This window comes from Microtus pennsylvanicus, chromosome 8, assembly GCF_037038515.1.
Source record: "Microtus pennsylvanicus isolate mMicPen1 chromosome 8, mMicPen1.hap1, whole genome shotgun sequence".
Taxonomy (NCBI): domain Eukaryota; kingdom Metazoa; phylum Chordata; class Mammalia; order Rodentia; family Cricetidae; genus Microtus; species Microtus pennsylvanicus.
In genome coordinates this window covers 7,264,967-7,291,062 of record NC_134586.1, presented here as the reverse complement: position 1 = coordinate 7,291,062, position 26,096 = coordinate 7,264,967, and the positions used below count along the sequence as shown (strand labels likewise).

Here is a 26,096-nt window from a genome sequence, read left to right as displayed (position 1 = left end):
TGTATGTAATTGAATAAAGGGCCACTTCCAGCTAGAGTAAGCTGCAGAATTTGGCAGCTTCAGTCACGTGGTTCTGGAATTAAGGATAGAAGAAAGGGGCTATGGACTTTGCCCACACCACTAAGGAAACTGCTGAGGTCAGATATGTGTCAGAGGTGTCCCTGAATGGAGGCTTAGAGAGGCCATTGCATGAAGTTGTGAAATTGAAGCCTAGATTGCCTTGGAGACCCCGAGATGTTGGAGATGCCAGAGTTGTGGGATACCTGCCAAAGATTGATGCTAACAGGGAGTGGAACCAGCCCAAGAGAAAGAAGTGTGTTGCAGTCAACAAAGCTGAAAGGAGTAGGAGATCTGAAGAGCGTTTTGACATCGGACATGGAGATGTAGAGTTTGGAGTTTGCCCAGCTGGTTTTCAGTCTTGCTTTGGTCCAGTGTTTCCTCACTATGCTCCCTTCCCTATGGTTTGGAATGGTAATGTGTATTCTGTGCGTTTATATATTGGAAGTATGTGATCGGTTTCTTTATTATTTTTATCTATAGGGGATTCCAGTTAATAGATTGCATGAATCTCAGAAGAGACTTTGAACTTTGGACTTTAAATCATTGTTGAGATTGGGATAGACTGTGAGGACTTTGAAGTTGGACTGAATGCATTTTTCATTATGATATAATTATAAACTTGTGGTGGCCAGGGAGTGGAATGTGGTAGTTTGAATATAATTGGCCCCCATAATCTCTTAGGGAGTGGCACTATTAGGAGATGTGACGTTGTTGGAATAGGTGTGACCTTGTTGGAGGAAGCATGTCACTGAGGAGGCAGGTTTTGAGGTCTCATATATACTCAAACCATGCCCAGTGTCTCAGTTTACTTTCTGTTGCCTGTGCAAAATTTCGAACTCTCAAATGCCTCTCCAGCACCCATCTGCCCGCATGCTACCCTGTCCCGCCATCAGGATATCAAACTGAACGAACCACTGAACTCTAAGCCACCCAATCAAAAGTTTTTCTTTGTAGGAGTTGCCGTGATCATGGTGTCTCTTCACAGCAATAGAAACGCTAAGACAGATAGTGTATGCAGTACATAATATTAACATGGTAAATACCATTGAGTTCATAGATGCTGATGTTAGCAGAAAACAATGAGGTTAGAAAAGGAGGACTCAGGATAAATGTCTGCTTAGATTAGATGGAGACTGTGTGCTCTGTAGAGAAGAGCATTGTGGGCAACTCCAGACTGCTCTAGGGACCGATGTCATAATCTCAGCCTTCGTCTTTGTAAAAAGCTTCCGACAAAACAGCATGGCCACGATGCCTGTGATGATCTCACTTCTCTCTCTCTCTCTCTCTCTCTCTCTCTCTCTCTCTCTCTCTCTCTTTTTCTCTCTCTCTGGGCTTCTCTACCACGTGGTTAGGGTATCATGTCCAGGTTTAGTGTCTGTCTGCTCCCCACATGCAAACATCAGAATAGTCTTGACTGGCGTCTAGTTTGACACCAATAAGCTCTTTTTTATATATTTATTTATTTATTATGTATACAATATTCTGTCTGCATGTATGCCTGCAGGCCAGAAGAGGGCACCAGACCCCATTACAGATGGTTGTGAGCCACCATGTGGTTGCTGGAAATTGAACTCAGGACCTTTGGAAGAGCAGGCAATGCTCTTAACCTCTGAGCCATCTCTCCAGCCCCCACCAATAAGCTCTTAATTGTCTTTTAATTCAACTTTTCATTTCACTGTTTATCATGAAATGTTCCCAGTATATGGGGTTGGAGAGATGATTCTGTGGTAAAGAACATTCGTTACTTTTCCAGACAACCTGAGTTCAATGCCCAGCACCCACGTCGGATGACACACAACCACTTGTAACTCCAGTTCCAGAGAAAACAACATCTTCAGGTCCCCAGGAGCACTCAACACATGTGCTAGATACACTACATATAAATAAAAAGTAATAAAAATAAAATCTTAACTTCTTCCCAATATTGAGGATAGTTCTCCCCCTTCCCAGTTTGTGCCCGGAAACCATGATTCTTGTGGCACAAACGAGAATATCCAGGCTGTCTGCATGCTTCAAAAGCTCCAAAGACTCCATACTATGAATTAGAACTGAATTTGATCACCCTCCTTTAGTTCCTCTATGATCTCAATAGCCCATGATTTGTAATTATCCTGCTTTCCAGCTTGGAGGACTCCTGAGCATACATCTATGGCTTTGGGCGCTTGCCGAATGTAACAGCTGGATTGGGTAAAATTTAGATTGTGTGACCTAACAAGAGTTGGTTACCAAAGGTAAATACATTTTCCTCACACAGTCAGGGCAACCCACATTTATATGACGAGGCTTCTTACCCCATGAAGTGATTTACTAATTTACTAAACACCATGCCTCGTCTCCACTAATTCATAGACTCATTTTTCTTAAAGCAGATAGAGCCTAAAAGGCTACCGTGAAAATGAAGGATGAACGAGGGTACTCTCGTGATGTCACTTCCTCTGAGGAAATGTCTGACAGAATTGGGATGCAGAGCCCTAGGGACGGGGAGTACAAAGCAATCACCTAAATGATCTTGACAGGAGTGTTATGTGGCCTCTGAAAGCCACCCTCTGAGAACACAGGAGTCTCAATGTCTTGCCTCATGTTCTCATGTTATCAGCTAGTGAGAATGTCTAATGTCTCAACACACATACTGAAACGGACTCTTTGCAAAGATGAACAGTTTTGCTGCCGGGAAAAGAGGCTCATGTGTCTTAGTCATGCCATGCAGATGCATGCTTTCCTGCTTTGATGGGACACACAGTCTCTCCTCTACCTAAAGTGAATTCTTTCATAGACTAGGCAGTGCTAATTTTCTTTTCAGTCTCAATAAACGGCTCAGTGGTTAAGAGTATGACACTCTGCAGAGGACAAGAGTTCAATGCCAGCACCCACTTGGCGGCTCACAACCACCCATAACTCCAGTCCCAGGGGTTCTAATGCCCTCTTCTGCCCTCCTCAGGCACTGCACCTGCGTGGTGCACACACAGACACACATACAGGCAAACGCCATACACATAAAATAAAAGTTAAAAAACTTTAAAATCACATTAATTCTTTGTTTTACAATTATGTATTATTTACTTATTTTATATTTATTCACATGGCATACATGTGGAGGCCAAAAGGCGGCTTTCCTTTTACCATGTGGCTTCCAAGAATCAAATTGAGACCTAGTGGCAAGCTTCTCCAGCCACTGAGCCATCCCACCAGCCCCATGTGGCATTCTATTTGCACAGCTACTCTGTGTGTATTTTTCCTTTATCTTTTGTATTAGGTTGTACTTATTAATGCTGTGTGTATGTGCACCTGTCACAGCACACATATAGAGGTTGGAGGAAGTTTTTAGGAGCCGACACTCATCATGCAGACCCCCATGATCAGGCTCAGGTGGTCAGGGGTGGCAGCAGGCTCCCTTACCCACTGAGCCGTCTCATCAGCCTGTTTGGGAAGAGTCGAGCAGGGCAGTCAAGGTTGATAGAAAACACATAGAGAAGTGAGAAGAAAATAGTGAGCACACTTCACAGGAATAAGAGGACTCCACAAACTGCTTTGAGAAAAAAACCCATTTTATTCACAGGGTACATTTCCAAATCTTCTCCAAGGAAGGGAGGTAGAGAAACTGAGACTTGGTTCGCCTTCTCACTGCCAGCACGGTTCATGAACACACCACAGAAAAGGTATTTTCCCAGTGACCCCGCTCGGGACATCTCCGCTCATCTCAGCCACCAGGTAGGCACCACTGTTTTCAAGTCACGCCATAAAAAGTACCGGTTAAACTGCTTTTCTGACATGTTACATTTTTATATAAAATTCTTAAAAAGAAGAGAAATGAAGAGCATTGGGTTCCCACACTTCCTGTCTATCAGTGAAGAGCATTGGGTTCCCACACTTCCTGTCTATCAGTGAAGAGCATTGGGTTCCCACACTTCCTGTCTATCAAAGGTGGCTTTAATAGGAGGAAGGCACTCTGTAAACACTTCAAAGGTAACTTCAATTTTATAGTCTGATCTAAAAGTCTTTCCCAGAATTATCATGGACCAATAGGCAGTAGGTGAGAAAGAATATTTAAAATTTCTTATTTTTACTCTTACCCAACCTCTGAAAATATACACCAATAAAACCGCTTGTATACATGTGGAATAGTCTAGAATGAGCAATGATAGAGGCTAAAGGTAAAAATTTCCCCCAATATTTTGCAGATCAAACTATGCTGCGTGATAACTATGGATCTAATAATATAGAATCTTTTAAGATGAAGCAGGCTGTAGAATAGTGTGCTGTATGTCCTTCCTCTCCCCTTCTCATAGGTAGTGTCTCTCTGGTGCACCATCAGTCACCCTAACTGGAGAGAGAAGACTGTCATATTGAAGACAGAATGGAAGACAGCAATAGGTTGGATCATTGCTTCCATGAATGCTGGAGCTTTCTGGAAAAACATTCTTAACTCTAGGAATTTTCTGTAGGTATCAACTAAAAGACTTTAGAAAATGTTCCACAACTGAGCAAAGGATATTTACACACCATTATCAGACTTCTCCAAGGCCTATGCACTATCAGGAATTTCTATAAAACAGTCCCATTTGCTACATTTAAAAGGGTCCTTGCTGACGATAAAGGTACAGGTTGGACAGACATAGAAACATCTGCAAAGCAACAGACACATGGAGTATGTAAGAGGAGAGCCAAGCCAGGAAAAGTTAAGGCACCTTCTGCCACTCCCCAACATTACCAAATCATTTCCTGTTTTCCATGGGCATAAATAGCACAAGGAAGGAGAGAGGGACAGAGGGAGGGTGAGAGAGAGATTGAGCTAAAACACGAAGGATAATAAATCAAGTTGCTGTTGCCTCTTTTGGGAATCATTGTGGGGACCGGAAGCTAGGACTAACTCTTGCTAATGTGCAGTGTATGGTGACCATGTCCAGCAGTCAACATCAGAGTGACATTAACCACCATTGCTGCACCATCTTGACAGAAGAGCTAAATTAGAACTCACCTTGAGAATATAACTCTAATGAGAGGTGACAGAGTGATGTGTAGATGTTTACTTCATCAAATTCAGGCACCCAGGAGGGTACTGCCTGGAGAGGGCAGGAACCTGGGGTCTTCAAGACTGCCAAGATCCACATGAGAATACAGGTACCAGCTTGGAGTCTTCCCTGCAACAGCCTCAATATCCATTTTCATGGTACATCCTCTTTTCATCCTAACCCTAAAGATGACAAGGCAACACACTTCCTTTCTGTTATCTTGAAGCCATTCCGTTCTTGCAACTGCATTGTAAGACAACAACTCCTTGCTTCCTGTCTGCTGAGCTGCCTCCTGAGGCTAAGACCCTTCCCAGTAGGTCCTTTGCAGTGGGAAAAAATCACTATTTTCTCTTAGTTTTTATTTCAGTTACATTTTTTCTCTATTCCATTTTTTCTTTCTATTACTGTATAGAGAAATCCAGAATTCCGTGAACACAGTTTTCTCTGCTTTGGACTAAGTCCCATCACTTGGCGTTTACTGTTAATGGCATGAAACACACATCTGAAAGTGACAGGAACCTGAAGGAAATCTAGTTACACAGAAGCTAGAAGAAGCACGAACTATATTTGGTTATTATACCATTACTCTTGGACAACTCTGCCTCAGTGGTTTAATCCCAACAGTTTTAACTGAAAAGCGAAACCAGGAAGGTTTTGAACACATCAGTGAGACTGAAAGTCTTGGTCAGATGAGCAACCATAAAAAGTAATTCCTCTCTTGTGGCCTAACAAGTGAGAGTCAAGGGCTTTGGCTGTTACTCAAGTGCTCGCAACATTACAACTCACTTCAATATGCCTGTTCCTCTGTGTTAAAGGAAAAGAAACTACAAATGTCGGCAACAGAGAGAAAACCCAAACAAGGAAGCAGAAGCGCGTTCCTTCCTTGTTGCAATGAGGTTAGAAAGTATGAAGAACGGTTCCGTTCATGTGCACGCGTCAATCATTCATCTCTGGGAGGTACGTGAAAATATCAAATGGCACATTAAGGCCGAGAGTAAGGCAGATACTATTCATATTCTTGTGTTTGTGTACATGCACATGTGTGTGTGTGTGCCTGGGTGTGTGAGGGATGCCTACAAATTTGAGACCCTCCCACTTAACAAAACAGGAACTGTATAGGGCTGAGAATAAACCCTGTGGTCTCACAGTTAGTTGTACACACTCTGAACTTCAGAAGTCCGTGGTTTCAAAGAAAGCAGAGGAACTGTGGGGTATCTGATCTCTCCCTAGCTTCAGGGACTCAGAAAGCTCATCCATGTGCACAGAGAAGAGAAGTCTACTACTCATGATCATATGTAACTGGGTCAAGGTGATCAGACTCTGCCACGGGGCACCCAGATTAGCGAGTGCAAGCTCAGGTACTTGAGCTCATAAGGCGAAGGCTCTCAATGCACTGGTGACTATTTTTCTCATTAGATCTCTCCTGACAAGGATTTGCCAGCAAAAATTCAACAAAGTTGATATTTTTCAAACACAGAAATTTAAACTGTAGATTGGCACTATCTGAACATCTCTTCCTTTTGAGAATTAATTCTCTACCTTTATTAAGATGTATTTACTAATTATTTGTAGGTATATGGTCCCACTTGCATGCAGCATCCATGGAGTGCAGACAAGGGCACCAGCTCACCTGGACCTGGACTGACAGGCAGCTGTGCTCAAGGACGTGTGTGTCTGAAACTGAACTCAGGTCCTCTGCAGGGGCAGTCAGAACTCTTAAGGGCTGAGAAGGCCCTCTATCTGCTCCCTCCCCTTGGCGAAGTCATAAAAGTGAGCAATCTAGTTTAGGCACACAATTTTGATATACTTTTGTAGAGCATTTAATAGTGGTGAGCATACTGGTCCAGGGGTCATCTTCCGTGGAAAGGGCTTTCAGGTACAAGCTTTATTTCTGGTGGGATGACTTACTCTTCACCTGGCATAATTCTTACTGAAGTGTGATTGAAATCAGATAGCAGCCATTCTTGCTCAGGGACTTGAGAACCAAAGCAATTCTCCAGTTGCAGTTGAGTAAAATAAGAATTCCTGCCTGGGTGCTCATGTGTAGTCTCTGCATCCTTTCCCCCGTGAATCAGCAATCTTACTTTTGTCTCTGTCTCTCTCTGTGTCTCTCGTTCCTTCTCTCTCTCATATGAATTGCCATGCATGCATACATATACACGTTTAAAGCATTGGCCTAATTGTTGGTAGGGAGGGGTGTCATCTCTTGCCAGATGCACTGACGTCAATTCAGTGTTTTCTATTGACTATGCCCATCATAACCCAAATCCCTTCTGTCTGAAAGTTAAAGGTCAAATATGTTAAATAATGGAACAGGCCCAGAGCTGAAGGCCTTAATTTCAAGAAGTAGAATTTAATAGTCCCCAACCTCTTAAAGGTAATAGGGTACTCCAGAAGGTTCTAGGGATGATTCTGGAGAGGTTTCTCCAGAATTATTAAAAAATAATGTTAAACACACACACATAGTTATATATACATACTCAGAGAGACACCCATTCAGCCACACCTACCTCTTGCTTAGCTACATCATCTAATCAAACACACATAAAGTTATGTATATGACATACCCACCTATGAATTGTCACTATAAAACAATGGAAGGTTGCAGCGATGCTGTTCATGCCATGAACATTACACCTGTGTCCTAAAGGGCAAATGGCACAAACAAGCTTTTCTTTTGGTCTAACCTGGGGTTTCTTAATTTCCACACCACTACCGTTTCTCTGGGCCATTCTCTACGGCAAGTAGCCGACCCATTGCTACTGGACCACCGTCCACGGCTGTTCCCACTGCAAGCAGCTAGCATTCCTGGTCATAACAAGAAAATGTCCCCAGGTGTTGGCTTATGGCCCCTGGGAGGGAAGGGCAGTCATCGTGGGTGAAAGCACAGCTCTACCTGACGGTGTTGACCATTTCTGCTCTGCGGTTCAGATGCCCGGTAGACTAGCTTTACAGCTTGTAGACGAAACCCACGACTCCTACGTGGACCTGTTCCAGGACCTGCAGCGAGCGTTCAGACTCCCAGATAGCCTTCTCCATGAACTGGGATGTGTGGATTTTATGAGCTTCTTGCTTAGATTCTGACCAGTTCTGAAATGCATTCATCTGACAGCACATTTAATTAATCTTTGTATGTGCTGTTTTTCTAGGCCTTTTATACTTTTAATAAAGTCTATTGGTAGAAATTCATTCTTTCTTAGGTAATTATTAAATACTAGTCCCTCAAAACAGGGATTATATTAAGTGTTGTACAGACAGGACTAACACATTTAACACTGCCTTCCTGATAGCCTGATGCTACCACACAAGATGGAAATACCAGGCCAGCCTGCACAGTGGCGAACTTCCCAAACCTTTCATTCTCTAAACATCAGTACAACCTGTATCAGTTCAAATGCTAATTTCTAGAGTAACCTGGATATTTGATCACATTTGGCAACGTGCAACTCTTCCATAACTTTGATAACTTGTAAATTAGCGTTCATTGTAAAGCCCCCTGTTTTCATAGATGTGGTCAAACTAAGTTCACACCTTCAAGGTGAAGTAGAGCTTGGGGGTCAGTTTTACCCACACATGACAACACTTGAAAGAATAAACGTGAGTTTTCACAGCTCCTTGGAGCCCACAACCACAGAAGATGTCCCTGTGTATCCCTTACTTACAGTAGACACATTTGGCCGTGGAGTTCCCTTGTGTCAAAGCAGCTGTACCAAGCTGCACAAGCAGCCACATCTGACACAGAAAATACAGAGCTAGTGGTTCCTACCTGCTCCTTTGCATGAACCAGGACCCTTATCACTATGCTCAGCACAAGGCCCATTCATGAGATTTGGGGGGTGGGGGAGGCAGAATGAATAAGACAGCAGTTCTCATCCTGGATTACGTTTTTGAGGGTAAACCTTGCACCCTGTGCTGGCATGCAAACAGACAGTAACTGCTATGCCAGCTCAACTTATGTCAACATGAAATGGATTCCATATGACCTCTCTGTAGCGCTTCCACGCTGGTTATACCCTCCAGGCCACGCATGCTCGGTTTCAACGGTGACATGAGAATAATCTTTTCTTACTTTGTATAGTGTGTCAGAGCACATGTGTTTATACTCATGTGTACATGCACACACATCATCTTGAAAGGGAATATTCATGTTTAAGTATGCATGAGTTACCTTAAAGGAAAATATTAACGTTAAAGAGAAAAGGGCCCTGTCTCCTGGTCTGTCGGCCTCAGAGACTAAGTTCTTACTTCACCTCTCGTTAAATGAAGACACTTTTGCCTCTTTACAAGTGAATAAAGCAATTGCGTGCAGAGTGATTTGGGGAAAATACCAGCATCAGAGTCTATGGGTTGATGTAACAGGGACCTAAAGTTGAGCTTCTCTCTCAGCATCTGGGGCGAGGAAGCATCTCCTGTTATCTAGACTATCAATCAAAGTAATCAAAGATTATTCTCATGTATCTGTCAGAGCTGAGTCATGGCCTGGTGGCTGTAACCAGTCTAAAGTCAACAGAGCTTCATACTAAATAGACCTAACCAAAGAGGCAAGAAGCAATTCTTACTTAAAACTGTACTAGTGGAGGGGGCTGTAGCCAACATAGACTTGTTTTAACGAATCACAAAAATCAGCAGGAAAGATTTTGTAAGTCTACCCCATCACCCACCCACAGCCCTAAACAGGACAAAAATAAATAATAATTTTTAAAAAACCTACAGTTCTAATGCCAGTCTCAATAAGATAGGTCTTTTAAAATGACTGCGATGCCACGGCATATTGACTGTCAGCAGTACCCCCAACATCTTCCACATGCTGCCATGATGAGCCCCTCGGCCTCAGCAATCAGACTTCATCTGCTCCTTGCATCTCATCTTGGAGATCTGAACCACAGACACGTCATCTGCCGGCATCACCTCCTTGGGATCCCAGTTGTAAATCCACAACACACTATAAAATCTTCCCCCAGAACATTTACTTCTTAGTGTTCGCCAAGCTAATGTCAAATGCAAAGTTTTGCTTGGGTTTTTGTTTGGTTCCTATCATGCCAATCCATGACACACTTTGGCCACTCCTTTTGGAAGTCATATAGAAAACTTAGCAAAAATATTCCCCAGCCCAGTTCTTTCTTCTTCTGGTCCCTAGGAAGTGGGCTCAAGTGATGGCTCCTCACATGGGTCTAGCTGCATCCTCAGCGCACCAATTTTGTGAAGGTACCAGAGTTGGAGAAATTCCTCAGGCATGGCGTGGAAGCCCGAGTAGGGCAAGACATTGTCGTAGTAGTGGTGACTAATGGGCTCCTCGTGCATATTTGCAGAGAAGGGCCAGAAGCCGTAGATGGCCACCTCTTCACAGAGGCCTAAGGCTGCGCTGACCAGAAACAGTCCTGTAGACAGGCGCTTGGCATGGATTCCCCTGCTCTTCCAGAACTTTCCAATGCTCCGCAGAAAGTTGGGGTTAGCAAAAAGCACTGTTTGATTGGCACCAACATCTTTCAGTGTGTAATATACACGGAGAGACGGCTCTGTTCCTGTCTTCATAGAAAAAGCAGGCATGTAGATATAGCTATGATTATAGATCTTCATGTTGTCCACAAATGTCTTTCTGGACCAGAGCAGGTTTTGAAACCTATGGAAAATAAAAGACTCAATCAAATCTAAGAAACACAGACACATCAAAGCCCAGTCACCCCGTCCTCTGATGGTTGAAGTTATCAAACAGAACACACACACAACACTTGGCCTAAAACTTCATCAGATACCCCAACTCATCAGATACTCCTACCATGACCTCATCAACATTCTTAATGAAGTTCTCCTAAGCCAACATCAACTGTGGATTTTGTTATCGCCTGGAATGGAAAGTGACTTAAGATTTATGGCTTTGTCAAGGCTGCTGATTAGGGTGGTGTTAGTGGCAAAAACAAAACTGGTTTCCTCACCAGAAGATTAAAAAGAATCACTTGTAAGACAACTTTTCCCATCAAAATCCCATGTTCTGTAAGTCTTTAGTTGGCCAATGCTCTAACTGTAGGTACACAGGAAAACTGAGGCCTGTTACTGTTGTAGCTCCATGCAGAGAGCTGCCCACATCCCTCTCTGGTGAATTCTGAATTCTGCTTGTCTCTGCTCATCCAGAGCCACCTGTAGAGAGAATCTCTGATTCAAATGAATGCAACTAAAATGTATGGAAGACCTCCTATATGCCAGACATGAGAGAAAGACAATTAATAGCATGTTTGTGACCTCACTTAACCTTTTATTAACCTTGCATGAGCATGTGTCTATGGGCATACTGTAACTTGTGGGGGTCAGAGGGCAACCTCAGGTGTTGGTCCTTACCTTCCACCTTGATTTTGAGATAGCTTTTCTCGGGTTTGTTGTTTCCCATCGTGTAAGCCAAGCCAGTAACGCCCAAAGCTTCTAGGGATCCTCTTGTCTCTGTTCCTCATCTCACTATGGAGCTCTGGGACTATGGATGCCTGATACTGCTCCCAGTTTTATGTGGTTTCTGGAAATTTAAACTTGGGTCCTCATATTTGCACTCCTTACTTCACCAAGCCATTGTCTCAGGTGAATGCCTCTTTTTAAAAAATTTAGTTACTCTTCTCTCATATACTACATCCTGACTACAGTTTTCCCTCCTTCCACTTCTCCCAGCTCCTCTCCCAAGCTTCCTTCTCTCCCAGATCCATTCCTCTGTTGTCCTTCAGAAAGGGGCAGACCTCCCAGCAACATGAGATGAACACAGCATGACATGTTACAGTAAGACAAGGCACAAACCCTCATACCAAAATGCCTGTGTTTTAAGTCAAGAAATTCAAGTCTGGTTAAGGAAGCAGCAGTGTAACAAACAAAACAAGTATTCCAAAAGCCACACTCGATAGATCTACAAAGTACCTTAGAATGCAGAAGGCAAAAACAAATCAGCATCCAGACTGGCTAGGCTCCCACCAAGCCAGCCTGGATGCTGATTTGTTTTTGCCTTCTGCATTCTAAGGTACTTTGTGACAGCTCTTTGGACTGGAAAGGGAGGGGGAGAGGAGTGGGGGGAAGGGGAGAGGGGTGGAAGGAGGGGGAGAAGAGTGGGAGGAGGGGGAGAAGAGTGGGAGGAGGGGGAGGGAAATGGGAGGCTGGTGGGAGGAGGTGGAAATTTGTTTTTTTTTCTTTTCTTTATCCTCCTTTTGATCAATAAAAAAATTAAAAAAAAACAAATCAGCAATATTTGGAGGAGAAAGTGATGTCAGAGAAAGCTAGAGAATGGATAACCCTTCAAGAGATGTTGCTAGGGAAACAAGAAGAGACAAGGAGCATAAAGGAAGCTACAAGGTCCTAGGCAGGAGCCCACAAAGTGCTGCAAAATTAGGAAGGCTAGCTGTTCCTGGAACGTGGAAGATGGGCGTGGTTCTGACTGTGGCTGGAAATGTGGCATGTTGTAAAATATCTTCCATATCTCCAACACGTTGATCTTTGCGTCACCCTGTGGTGGGGAACCCTTCATACCCCAGTGACTGCTTACAGTGTGCATCACACTTCCTGGCTGCCAAAGGTTGAGGAGATACAATTAGGAAGTAAGAGGCTAGCAGCTGGGAGCCCAGATAAGACACTGTGGATGCGGGGTTAGTAAACATGAAAAGCAAGGGGCAGGAGGGAAGGAAGAGGAGGAGAGGGGAGGGGTAGAAAGGAAAGTGGGCAGAGAAGTTGGATGAAGTAGTTTGGGTCTTCTTAGGAGGTCAGTTGTCCTTCTCAGGTTCTCTGTGGGTGGAGCAGCAGCATCTGTGAACAGGGTGAAGCCACCGCTGGTAGAGGCAAATCAGGATCGCACACAGGCGACATTCACGGTGAATACACAATTTCAAAGCACTGTGACAATCATGGTTCTTTATCTACCAAGAACAGAAGGGACGCTGCTCAAGCCCAGAAGGACGACCTCTCCGACTCCACATGTCCTTGACCCAGAAGCCGCATGAACCACTTCCCCATGGCACCAGCCAAGGGAGAAGCGATGAGAGTGTTTCCAGGTAGTCACTTACCTTAGAGTAGTGGTTCTCAGCCTTCCTAATGCTGTGACCTTTTAACACAGTTTTCCCCTTGTAGTGATCCCCAGCCGTAGAATTATTTTTCTTACTACTTTATAGTTGTAATTTTGCTACAGTTATGAGTCATAGTGTTAATATCTGATATGCAAGATATCTGATATTCAGTTCTCACAGGCGAAGAATCACTGCCATAAAGCAATCTAAGGAAGCACAGCCAATCATTCTCCAGAGTGCTGCCATCCTCTCACACAAATTCCCACCTCAGGACTCTGGCTCACCTCAGCAGCGATATCAAGTCTTGTCTTGCCTGCCCATATCTTTGCCCTCCCTAAAATCACAGATGCCTTCCTAATGACGTAGAAACAACACACAGAGGACCTAACTGAACTGTCCTTGTACTTTGGCTCGAATAATCTACAGAGTTCGCTGGTACCCCATCATCTGGAGCTCTGGACCACAGGTGGGCTTTTACATCCATCACTCTGAGTCTGTGAAATGCATTCACTCAGAAGAGGCAATGGGTAATCATCGTTGTCAGTCTGAATGGGTTTATAGCCAGCACGTAACACACTTCTGTGCGTATCTATGAAGGTGTTTCCAGAAAGGTTTGTGTAAGCAGGGAAGACTCACCCTGAATGTGGGCAACACTAGTTCATGGATTTAGGCCACTGCTGAATAAGAGAGGGAAAGCAAGCAATCCCAGCACCCATCTCTCTTTGTTGCCACGCTGATCCCACTATGACAGGCAAACCCTTCCTGAGGATGCTCGTTCCAGGAATGTTTTCACAGCAATCAAGAGAACTGTATGTGAATGAAGGTGAGCTGGATGTAAGCTGCCTCCACCTGTCTGTCGATGTCTCTTTCTGCATCCCTGACTGCATTCTCTTATCCTCAGCACCCCAGGACCAGCTCTGTGCCTCTCCATAGAGGCTCGTGCTCTGAGGTGGATTTTCTGACTCTCGCCTTCCCCTTCCCCACCTCTAGGGAACCAGTCCCTCTGGCTTCTAGACACAGGAACTGCTCCATTGGCTTTACTGACCAGTGTTTGGCAGTACAAAATGTGTTTATTCTAAATGTACAATGCAATCTTGCTGCATGGATGCATGTGAAATGATCACTACAACAGGCTAGAATTTAATTAAAAGAACAATTCTTCTTGATATACCCACCCTGAGAGTTACATTCTGTCTCTCATATGCCACCAATCTCCTTCCACAATTTTTCTGATTTACTATACAGTGGCTCCCATTCCCCAGAATTCTTCTCTCCTGGGGAACCGATTATCTGTATCCATAGTGGGGTGCATTGCCATAGGGAATCACAGGAGATGTCCATAATGTCCGTAACACCAGAACATCTGGTTTGACTTCTATCTCCAAACTGATTACTTCGGATGGGGACTGTCATTTCTCTTTGACTTTCAACTTTGAAAATGAGCACCATCTTGAATTTACTACAGTCTTAATTTTCTTCATGTTATCTGTATTTATATTTTGGGATTTCTCATTATCCCATTCTTCCAGTAGTAACCTTAATTAAGAACTCAATTCAGAGCCAGTGAGATGGTTCAGCAGGGAAAGGCGCCACAGCCAAGCCTGACAACTGGAGTTAAATTCCCAGAAATCACATGATGCAGAGATAGAAATACAAGTTGTCCTCCGGCCTCCACAAGCACATGCCACACATTCAGACAGACAGACACACACACACACACAAAGACAAAGTAAGTAAATAAAATGTAATTTTTAAAAAGAGAACCCAATTCAACTCTAATTATTTGCTGTCTAGCTGATGTAGTCAATATTTAATGATCAATAGTTTAACAGTGTTGGTTTTGAATTTTACTAATTTGTTATAAAATTCTATTAGGGATCCCAGCCGCTGGTCTCTAGGCTCGGTGTGCCCCAGCACACATTTGCCTCTCCCATTTAGATTCCCTTGTCCATTCACTGCCCCAGGGATGCTCTCCAGACTCATGGAAATTCAATCTAAACATTCACAGCCAATCCCTTAGTCTCACCTAACCTTTTAAAGGCCTTCCTTGGCTTCTGTGGTGGCTCAGGCCTGGAATCCCAGCACCTGGTGGTCTGAAGGAGGAGGAACGCCATAATTTGGACACTAACCTAGGCCACATAGTAAGTTGTAGGCCAGCCTGAGCTGGAGACTGTTTCTTGGGAAACACAACACAGTGGAAGAGATTGCTCAGCGGGTATAGGTGCTAACCACTGAGTCTAAAAACCAGAGTTCAATCCGGGTAGCCACACGGTGGAAGGAGAGAATTGACTGTGGCACATGTGCCTCGCTGAACATGCATAACCAATGAATACATAAATAAATAAACATAGAACAATAGCAATAATAATTAAAAATAGTAAAAAGCTTACTCAATTTCTCAATAAGAATCAATGTATCCATTAAGAGTATATACTCACTGAAGACATGAACTACTCTAATTAACCCTTTGCATTTTATGATCTAGCTCAGAAGAGCAGTGTATCATATATTAAAATTAAATGGAGATAAAACCAATATAGTTTGCTCATGCCTGTAAACTGAGTATTCAAAGCCAAGAAGAGGGCTGCTTGAGTCTGAAGCCACCTGGGAATACACAGAGAATTCCAGGCTATCCTGGGCTACATATCAAGAGCCCTTGTCTCAAAAGCAAAGAAATTTTTAAAACAGTGAAAATTAAATTGTTATTTAATGAAAACACTGAGATATTTGGAAGTTTGAGTAATAAAGTCACGCCTCACAAGAAAATTCCATCATAATCTCCAAATGAGCAAGACAGTTAGCAGAAATATAGATAAAATAACAGTAAAGTGAAATAAAACTTGTGGACTCAGGCCCTCAGCAGAGGAAATTATCAACCAAATTGCTGGGAGTGGAAAGCGATTTTTGCCATGGAAATGAGACAGCTACCATGAAAAGGAAATGGCTCTAAACTATTTACAGCAGAGCTGACAAGTGACTAGACACCGGAGGGAATTAGAATCTAAAGCGCTGCCGTGGGATGTAGGCCAGGTTTCAATTAATGAGAATATTAAATTATTTGTTTAACAAGCTGCTGGTTATAGGATTACAAACTGAACAAGACCAAGAAAGAAAAAGGCTCCCTTTCTGTCTTCCTCCAGCAAGTCTCCAGGAGTGAGAGAAAAAACTGTCCTGAAAAGTCCATATCTACACTGAAAGCAAAAAGAGAAGCAGAGTGTTGAGGACCGCCCCCTGGAATTGCCAGACTTTGAAGGAAACCTCAGGAGTTACCAGACTTTTGGGGAACCCCTGTGAGTTGCCAGACTTCCCGGGGAACTCTCTCGGTATGAGTTGCCTATAGAAAACAGAAAACCAGCCTTAGAAAAGCCAAAGCAAGAAGTAATGTGCAGAGCAGTGCGTTAAAGGTGCTGGTGTCCTCTGGAGACACCAAGGAAGAGAGCATCTAGAACCATCGGCAAAGTCAGCGATCTGACTGTGGGAGCTAGGGGCACACAGGGGGCCAGCATCAGTCTGACTGTGGGAGCTAGGGGCACACAGGGGGCCAGCATCAGTCTGACTGTGGGAGCTAGGGGCACACAGGGGGCCAGCATCAGTCTGACTGTGGGAGCTAGGGGCACACAGGGGGCCAGCATCAGTCTGACTGTGGGAGCTAGGGGCACACAGGGGGCCAGCATCAGTCTGACTGTGGGCGATAGGGCCACACAGGGGGCCAGCATCAGTCTGACTGTGGGTTCTAGGGGCACACAAAGGAGTCAGCATCAGTCTGACTGTGGGTTCTAGGGGCACACAAGGGAGTCAGCATCAGTCTGACCGTGGGCGCTAGGGCCACACAGAGGGCCAGTATCAGTCTGACTGTGGGTTCTAGGGGCACACAAGGGGGCCAGCCTCAATCTGACCGTGGGTCCTAGGGCCACACGAGTGGGTCAGACCCTAAAGTCTTACTCTGTCATCTCTGTGCACCGGTGAGGAGGTAATAGGCCAGGCAGATGTGTGCTTAGCCTGAGGGACACTGGCGCCACCCTGTGACACATCTGCACAGCCAGGCTTACATACCCAAAGGAATGATGACGTTTACCTCAACCAGCACAAGAACAAAGATCTGCATGAAATTGCATGAAATGACTCCTGGGAGCTAGCCAAAAGAAACTGAGAGGGCCGCACTCTCCACTGGAGTAAAGACCACCGTTAGCAGATCCTAGGAGCAGGGAGCCAAGGCTAGTGGGCACTGAGGGACAACCTGGACCTCAAAAACAAAAGGAATCAGGAGCACTAGTGGAGCAGAAAGAAATGCTTTGACATCTATATTAGTCTGTTCAAAAATATTCATTGTGATTGTATCCAGACAGGGGTGCTATAAAAGGAGAATATTTAGGTAATGAGAATGGTTGGTGATTAAACATATAGTGACAGAGGAGTTTTGGCAAAGGGACACTCCAGCAAAGAGCTGAAAGGTCACCTTGAAAGCCATCCATCAGATGGTGCTGAGCAAAGGCTCACACTCCCAGGTGGATGTTGTCTCCACACCCCTGATTTCCTAGCAGACCAAAGTGTGTGGCCGTTGCAAGGGAATTGCTAGGGCTCCAGTAGGAACCAGCACTGCGTAGAGGGGCTCTGTAAGACCTAGGCAAAGTTTAAAGTTGGGCAGGATGAAACAGTGTGCTGGGGTGTTTGCCTAGTGAACCATGTTTCTGCAGCTACCAGGGTAGGCACTGACCTAAATCAGATCAGCAAAGCACAATGTGCAGGACAGGGCTGCTGTGCAGGCCAGGAGAACAGAGATCAATCCTTATTTTCCCACAAGAAATCAATAGATACATTAGAAATTTTAAATCTGTAATTAAGCGTGCTGCTTTCAAATCAAAGAAGAAAAATGTCAGCCAGAGACGTTGGAAGGAATTGATTTCTTGAAACATGACTTGAGGGGGTAGGGAGGGCTTAGGCTGAGACAGCTGCGTTTCTTCTTAAGCTTTATTGCTCTGTTTGATTTTTAAAAGCTGTGGACGTGCATTATTTTTTTATAAAACTGAATATTTTAATTTTTAAATCCCCTAAAATTTATAAAATAATGTGCTGACCAAATTCACAAGACCAAGAAAACTTTATGTCAATAACAAGATGATAAGAAGATAAAGCTGTATGCATGTATTTAAACATGTATGTATATGTGTATATGTATATACATACAATATGCATATATGATTTTATGTATATGTGTATTATACATGAATATTTATGCATGTATGCATTGTACATGTACAAATATATGAATGCATGTATGTGTGTTATGCATGTATATGCATGCATATGTATAGATGTGTGTATCCATGTGTGAATGTGTATTATTAATGCATATATGTACACATATATAAAACCATAGATATTAAAAATCCCCATGCCAAGCCAGGTGGTGGGTGGCACATACCTTTAATCCCAGCACTTGGGAGGCAGAGGCAGGCAGATCTTTATGAATTCAAGGCCAGCCTGGTCTACAAGAGCTAGTTCCAGGACAGGCTACAAAGCTACAGAGACCCTGCCTCAAACATACACACACACAAACAAACAAAATCCCCACACCTTCATAGTGAGTCTTTAGTTTAAAAGGGGACATTTTTAAAATAATAAAATAGAAGCCTTCTAAAAGTGCCTTTAAATTTTGTAACAAGGGCTGGAGAGATGTCTCAGAGGTTAAGAGCATTGCCTGCTCTTCCAAACGTCCTGAGTTCAATTCCCAGCAACCACATGGTGGCTCACAACCATCTTTAAAGAGATCTGGTGCCCTCTTCTGGCCTGCAGACATGCACACAGACAGAATATTGTATACACAATAAATAAATAAATAAATATTAAAAAAACCAATAAATTTAAAAAAATAAATTTTGTAACAAAAGAGAACTCAGTATAAAGAAGCAACTGCTATACAAGCCACACTGTTATCCAAAGGTATTTCAGTGAGAACTCAACTATAAAAGACATCCACACTGAGGGAGAGAACTCTTACAAGGGGTTCGCGAGAGGAAGTCTGGCAGTCTCCATCCACACAGTGCATATAGCCAAGCCAAATGAAATATTTATTGGAGCCAACAGAGATGTGAGTTCATCTTACTACACAGTGGTATTTTTAAAATATAATAAAAATATTTAATTTGCTATGGCAATACAATCCTCGAACAACCTGAAACAAGCTTAATGTATATGTGATATTTTACAGAGACATTAAAATGAATAGTCAATATTCAGGAGGATGCCTATATGTTTTTCTTTGGGTTCACCTTCTTATTTAGCTTCTCTAGGATCACGAATTATAGGCTCAATGTCCTTTATTTATGGCTAGAAACCAAATATGAGTGAGTACATCCCATGTTCCTCTTTTTGGGTCTGGCTTACCTCACTCAGGATAGTATTTTCTATTTCCGTCCATTTGCATGCAAAATTCAAGAAGTCATTGTTTTTTACTGCTGAGTAGTACTCTAATATGTATATATTCCATACTTTCTTCATCCATTCTTCCATTGAAGGGCATCTAGGTTGTTTCCAGGTTCTGGCTATTACAAACAATGCTGCTATAAACATAGTTGAGCATATTCTTTTGTTGTATGATAGGGCATCTCTTGGGTATATTCCCATGAGTGGTATTGCTGGGTCCAGGGGTACCGGACTGAAATCCCAAGGTCCAAATCAGGAGCAGAAGGAGAGAGAACACAAGCAAGGAACTCAGGACCGCCAGGGGTGCACCCACACACTGAGACAATGGGGATGTTCTATCGGGAACTCACCAAGGCCAGCTGACCTGGGTCTGAAAAAGCATGGGATAAAACTGGACTCCCTGAACATAGTGGACAATGAGGACTACTGAGAACTCAAGAACAATGGCACTGGGGTTTTTGATCCTACTGCACGTACTGGCTTTGGGGGAGCCTAGGCAGTTTGGATGCTCACCTTACTAGACCTGGATGGAGGTGGGTGGTCCTTGGACTTCCCACAGGGCAGGGAACCCTGATTGCTCTTTGGGCTGATGAGGGAGGGGGACTTAATTGGGGGAGGGGGAGGGAAATGGGAGGCGGTGGCGGGGAGGAGGCAGAAATCTTTAATAAATAAATAAACAAAAATAAATAAATAAATAATTACATGATTATGCAAAAAATAAAATGGATAGTCAAAATAAAAGTCTCTCCCAAATACATGTTGTGCTAGGTAGGCTTTCTGTTGCTGTGACAAGACAGCAGGACCATGGCAACTCTTATACAGGACAACATTTAACTGGGGCTGGCTTGCAGTTTCAGAGGCTCAGTCCATCATGATCATAGCAGGACATGGAGAGGGACCCTGATGGGAGTTTTGCATGTTGATCCACAGGCAACAGGAAATGAACTGTCACACAGGGCATGGCTTGAGCATATATGAGACCTCAAAGCCTAGCTCCACAATGACACACTTCCTCCAGCAAGGCCACACCTCCTAACAGAGCCACTCCATAGGGACCAAACGTTCAAATACATGAGACTGTGGGGGCATGCCTATTCAAAGCACTGCCCACGTGTAAATCCAGCATGGTCCCAGCTGAACGCCACTATCATTTTTAAGGTAGAATTCCGTTGAGAAGATGAGGCTAAATTTCGTTGAAAGCTGTAAACCAAATCGGTGCTTGTATTCAGGACAACATTGGGTGAAGGAGTGCTGGTGGATGGGGCAGGGGCTCCGGGAGGTGTCTTGTCAGTGCCAAAACTGAGTGTCTGACTGTGGGGAACTCTCCACATGTGAGGATGCCCTAGCTGATGAGGGGCATTTCAAACCAGCTTACACGAGACTGGCTATCCTGTACCTTGTACCACAACCACCAGCTAATCAACAATAAAAGCCAAGATAAATGTTTGCCCCACACTGTTCAGAAAATTAAACTCCTGATGGGATGATGGCCTCTAAATAAAGTCAGAAGAAAACACAAGGGCAACATCTGTAAGACCCAGAGCCATAAAAAACACTGTAAAATAAACAGCCACAGTCCAGTAAGCAAAGAATTGATTGCTTCCAAAATAAAGACTTGTGAGTGGGCATAGAAACGCACGTCTTTGCTCCCATCCCTTGGGAGACAGAAGCAGGTGGATCTCTGTGAGGGTCAAGCCAGCCTGTGTTTTTGTTTATTGATAACATTAGTGACAATCTAGGATAAAGAGTGACAGTTAAATTACAGAGATAGTCAACGGATTTCCGTGTAGGAGTCTGGAGAGATGGCTCAGCAGCTAAGAACACTGACTCTACATGAATGAGGACCTAAGTTTGAATTCCCATCACTCACAGAAACAAGCCAGTTGTGGTCCCACATGGTTGTCACCCCAGTGATGTCTTGGGGAGCAGGGGCTGAAGGAAGCCTGGAGCTCGCTGGCTGCTAGTCCAGCTGAAACACTAGTTTCAGGTTCAGGGAGAGAGCCTCTGGGGATTAAGAAGAGAGTGACTAAAGGAGACACGTCATGCCCTCCCCTGGCCCCTGTGTGCACACACATGTGCATATACCACACACGTACAGCACACTTGCACACACCAAGGTCCTTGCTTGGGCACATTGTTTTATTCAAGTCCTGCTATAGCTCTGTGAAGGGGAATGGCGCCTATTGTTGGGGATGCTGGGGTGGGTGGGGAGGCACTAACTGTGACGGGAAGCTTCTCACTTAGCTGGGATCTAGATTCAAGGAGTGTTTGGTTGTACTGCGAGGTATTTTGTGTGTGTGTGGTGGGGAGGAGGCTACATCCCACTGTCCTGCTGACTGGCACCCATTCACTTGTGACCTGAGACTCACCCCCTCACTTTCTCTAGGACCCAGCATCCTTGTTATAGTCTTTATCTCTACCCAGGTTTATTTCACTGATTCTGATCCCCATGTGGTCACTTGCCCAAGTCTTTCCTGATTGAAAACAAATGAACAAAAATCTCCTCTATGAACTTATCAGAATTTCATGACTATGGGGAGTTAGAATGTTGCAGATTCAAAGCCATCTTTTTTTTTCAACCTCATGTCAGCACTCATGTGTCTGACCTAACATCCTTATAGCTATTAAAATCTTTAAATGTATTCTTAGCAGACTGTTCTGCTCCCACCAATACAAAACCTAAAAACATCATCAGATAGTGGCTGAGGCCCAGCCCAGTCTTGCTGTTCTCCTGGAACCTGCCTAGCTGTGGGCCTGCAGATGTGTTTGGCGAATGTCTTGACTCACAGTTTTCTTTGTTCTATAGCTAATACCACCTCACTGAACCTCTCTACAGCTGAGCTTGTCTTTGTGGGTGATCTGAGTCTGTGTTCCCGAGTCATGGTTGCTCATATGTGCCTCAAGAATAAACTGCCTCTTTTTCCCTTTGAGGTAAGAGGCGTGTTTTACCTAACACCTAAAATGCAATCTTTAGGGCTGGGAGAAGTGGTGGTTCGATCATTGAAGGGTTCCCCTTATAAGTGAGTTAGATCCCCAGGACCTATATGAATGCTGGATGTGGAGGCATGAACTCATAACCTTCGTGCTTGGGTAGTAGACATTGCCCAGGAAGGTGGAGAGGGGCTCCCTACAGCAAGCTGACTAGCAGGACTAGCCATATCCATTAGCTCTGGCTTTGACTGAGAGGCCCTGCCTCATAGAATACGGTGGAAGAGTGATCACGGATGATTCCTGACATGGACACTGGACCTTTGCATACATGTGTATCCACATACATTTGTGTTCTCACATGCAAAAACATATGTACAGACACACATGCATCCTCACTCCCACATGTGAACATGGAAAAAGGGAAGAACAGAAAGAGTTCGTCTTCTGGACAACTTCCTGGAGTCCAAGCCACCTGGGCAGTCAAGCCCTTCATGATGTCCATGTCTCCAGCCCTCCGGCCAGCAGCAGCTGGCTGGCTGCTCTTGCCCCTCCAGTCACTGTACCTGGCCTTTCTCAGACTTCAGCAGGCACTCGTTGCTTCTTCTACCTCCCCTACCAGCTCCCATGATTCCTCAGGACTCGGCACACAGCCACAACTGTGGGACAGCTTCAGGCTTGGGTGTCTAATTCTGTGTTCTCTGATCACTTGATTTTCAAGGTTCTTCTCACTTGGTCATGTGACTATCACCTTCATTCCCCTGTCTTACTGGATTGCTAATGTCCTTTCTTTTTGTCTCTGTCTCTCAGCTCAGTGTTGTGGTTTACAAAGGGCAGGGGTCTGGAAGGCGGTTGTCGAATACTCAGAACGCCTACCCTTATCACAACGTCCAGTTCATTTATTTGAAAGCATGATACAAAAGGAAGGAAAATGCCTATGTTTTTTCCTTCCTCAGGAATAGCACTCAGGAGACATTCTGACTGTCTCCCTGTTCATCGAACACCATTTTCTATCACTGTTTTTCTTGTTTGCTTGTTTGTTTGTTTTTTGGGCTTTTGAATTTTGTTTTGTTTTTAATGCAAATTCGTCTCCTGCCTAGAATTAGAAAATGAATATTTAGGTACCAAATGGCAGCTTTACCTCCAAGTCTCATTAAATGCTAGCTCAGTTCCTTGTAAACAGATTATGCTAATTTCTGGAAATACCAAATTTTCTAAGAAATCATACAACCGGTTTTAAGCTCAGGAACTGCTTAGAACAAAGAATCTCTTTTTCCAGGAGGGAGGAAACGGTGCTTGCTTTGTTCCGGTTCTGTCCTCATCTGGCTTCTCTCTTTGCTGGCCCCCAGAGCAGCAGTCATCCTTATGGCTTTGCTTGTCCATATAAAATAAAGCCAGAGTAACCCTTAGAAACACGCGGCTTCTCTTTGCGCCATACCGTTAAAAGAGGTGTGCTGTAATCTGGCAGATGCCAACATTTTTTCAAAGAGCATTTATTAATTTTATTTTACATGTGTGAGGATTTTACCTGCACATGTGTCTGTGCACTACATGTATGCCCGGTGCCTATTGGGCGTCAGTGGAGGGTGCCAAATCGCCTGCGAATGAAGTTACAGATGGTTGTGAGCCGTGATTTGAGTCCTGGGAATCAAACTGAGTCCTCTACCCGAGCAGCAGGAGCTCTGAACTACTGAGTCATCTCTCGAACCTGAATGCCATCATTGAAGTAAAAAAGGCTTATGACCCTCTTGACATAAAACGTGTATGTGTGTGTATTTGTTCTGCCATCTGAGTATATGTTTAACATGCATGGTGGGTTCAATGTGACATCTGGAGATGGAGAATCTACTTCAAGAGGACAACACGTGCCCCTTCTACACAGAAGATGTGACATCATACCAGGGACTTTATCTCATCACACCCCACGGCCCCGTCTAATTAAGAGGGGGATGACAAAGCACCTAATGAAGAGGATTCCTGGGAGGACAAGGCAAGCTCTCACATACAGCGTTCCAGAAAGGACACAAAGCACATGGTTGGCCATTCTTCCCTCCTTGCAAGACCAAGCCATGGGGCTCAGACCTACAAGACTCCTGCAGAAATGTCACCTCGGAGGAGCCAGGTTAGAAATTAGCAGAGAGTCACCCTTACCCTCCAGAAACTACAAGGCAGAATAGGTAAGTGCTGAGTGACAGTGACGAAGCTCATATAATCCGTAAGAAACTCATTCCAGAACTGAAGGGTTGCTCAGTGGTTAGGAACAACTGTTGTTCTTGAAGAGAACTGAATCCCAGAACACATATTGGGAGGCTCAATGACCACCTCACAACGGCTTGTAACGTCACCTCCAAGCAATCTTATGGCATGTGCTGGGCTACGTGGAGAGCCGCATTCATGTGCATGTGCACATTACACCCACCCTCCTCCAGCACATACATAATTAAAAAATAAATCTTTGGACTAGAGAGATGGTTCAACAATTAAGAGTACTTTCTGCTTTGCAGAGGACCGGGATTCAATTCCTAGCACCCACATGGTAGCTCACAACCATCTATGACTCTAGTCCCAGAGGATCCAGCATCCTCTTCTGGTCTCCAGAAATACCAAACACACATAAAATAAAAATAAGTCTTTAATGTAAAGGTAAAACTCATTTACAGAAGAAGAAGAATATCCAAGAACCTCTCCAATATCAAAGATGAAAAGGCAAAATATAAGTGGAATTTGATAAGAGAATGAAACCTCTCTGAATATTATAGAATTCAACATTTCTACTTTACAACCAAAAAAAAAAAAAACTTAGCTGTGCCACGCTTGCTCTAAAGTAATTAATTGAACTATTCTTGCATTGAGTATTTTTAATAGTGTTCATTTATTCTGGGTACCACATTCACTTACATAATGACGCCCTTCATTATCGCAGCATTATGTAAATGAAAGCCTTTTTGCCAACAAAACATCACAAATCTAAATTACATGGTGTTTTAGTTTTATTATATGTTTATAGCCTCTCATTATTTTTCAGCTGAAAAGTTAGGAAATCAGTTGAATTTCCTTTTTTATGTGTGACATAGACTCAACTTGGACTGAAAATGTAAACGGATGTGGAGGTTTGGATGAGAAATGTCCCTACAGGCCCATATATTGCAGCATGGTGTTGTTTCCAGTTGGTGGCGCTGTTTGGGGAGGTCATGGAACCTTTAGGAGGCAGAGCCTTGCTGGGGGAAGTGTTTCACTGGGGGTGAGATCTGAGAATTTATAGCCTTGCTAGGATCACTATCTCTGGCCTTAGTGGGCTGAATCCTGGCTATTCTAACTCAAAGGCAACCTAGTGGGGAAACTGTCTTGATGAGAACATTTAATATAAAATCACCATGACATGCTCCCTAATAAATCCTTCAGGCTACTGAAGAGTGTGTTTGCAAGCTGTGGAAGAACTACATGGAATGAACTACTGTTTGTGGGACATGTATGACCAAAACTACTTCTAGGGGGCTCCCACCCCACCCACCCATGAGGGTGTCCATCACCCGGGGGTAAAGGAACTCCATCTTCTGTGGAGTTACAATGTCCTGTGCACAGAGCCCACTACATTGGAAGCAGAGTCAAGCACCAGTCTTGCCTCTCACTTTCCCATCAGCCTTTCTCATCC

The 26,096-nt window shown here is 43.9% G+C and overlaps 1 protein-coding gene across 1 annotated transcript in view; it reads right to left on the bottom strand.

Annotated features, from left to right (window-relative positions):
• Positions 1-3,148: 3,148 nt before the first annotated feature.
• Positions 3,149-26,096, bottom strand: part of St8sia1 (ST8 alpha-N-acetyl-neuraminide alpha-2,8-sialyltransferase 1) — a 141,255-nt gene continuing 118,307 nt past the window's right edge. The window contains exon 5 of the mRNA XM_075982354.1: positions 3,149-10,689. Coding sequence (XP_075838469.1) covers positions 10,203-10,689 — 487 coding nt within the window. The 3' untranslated portion in view covers positions 3,149-10,202. The remainder of the gene's footprint in view (positions 10,690-26,096) is intronic.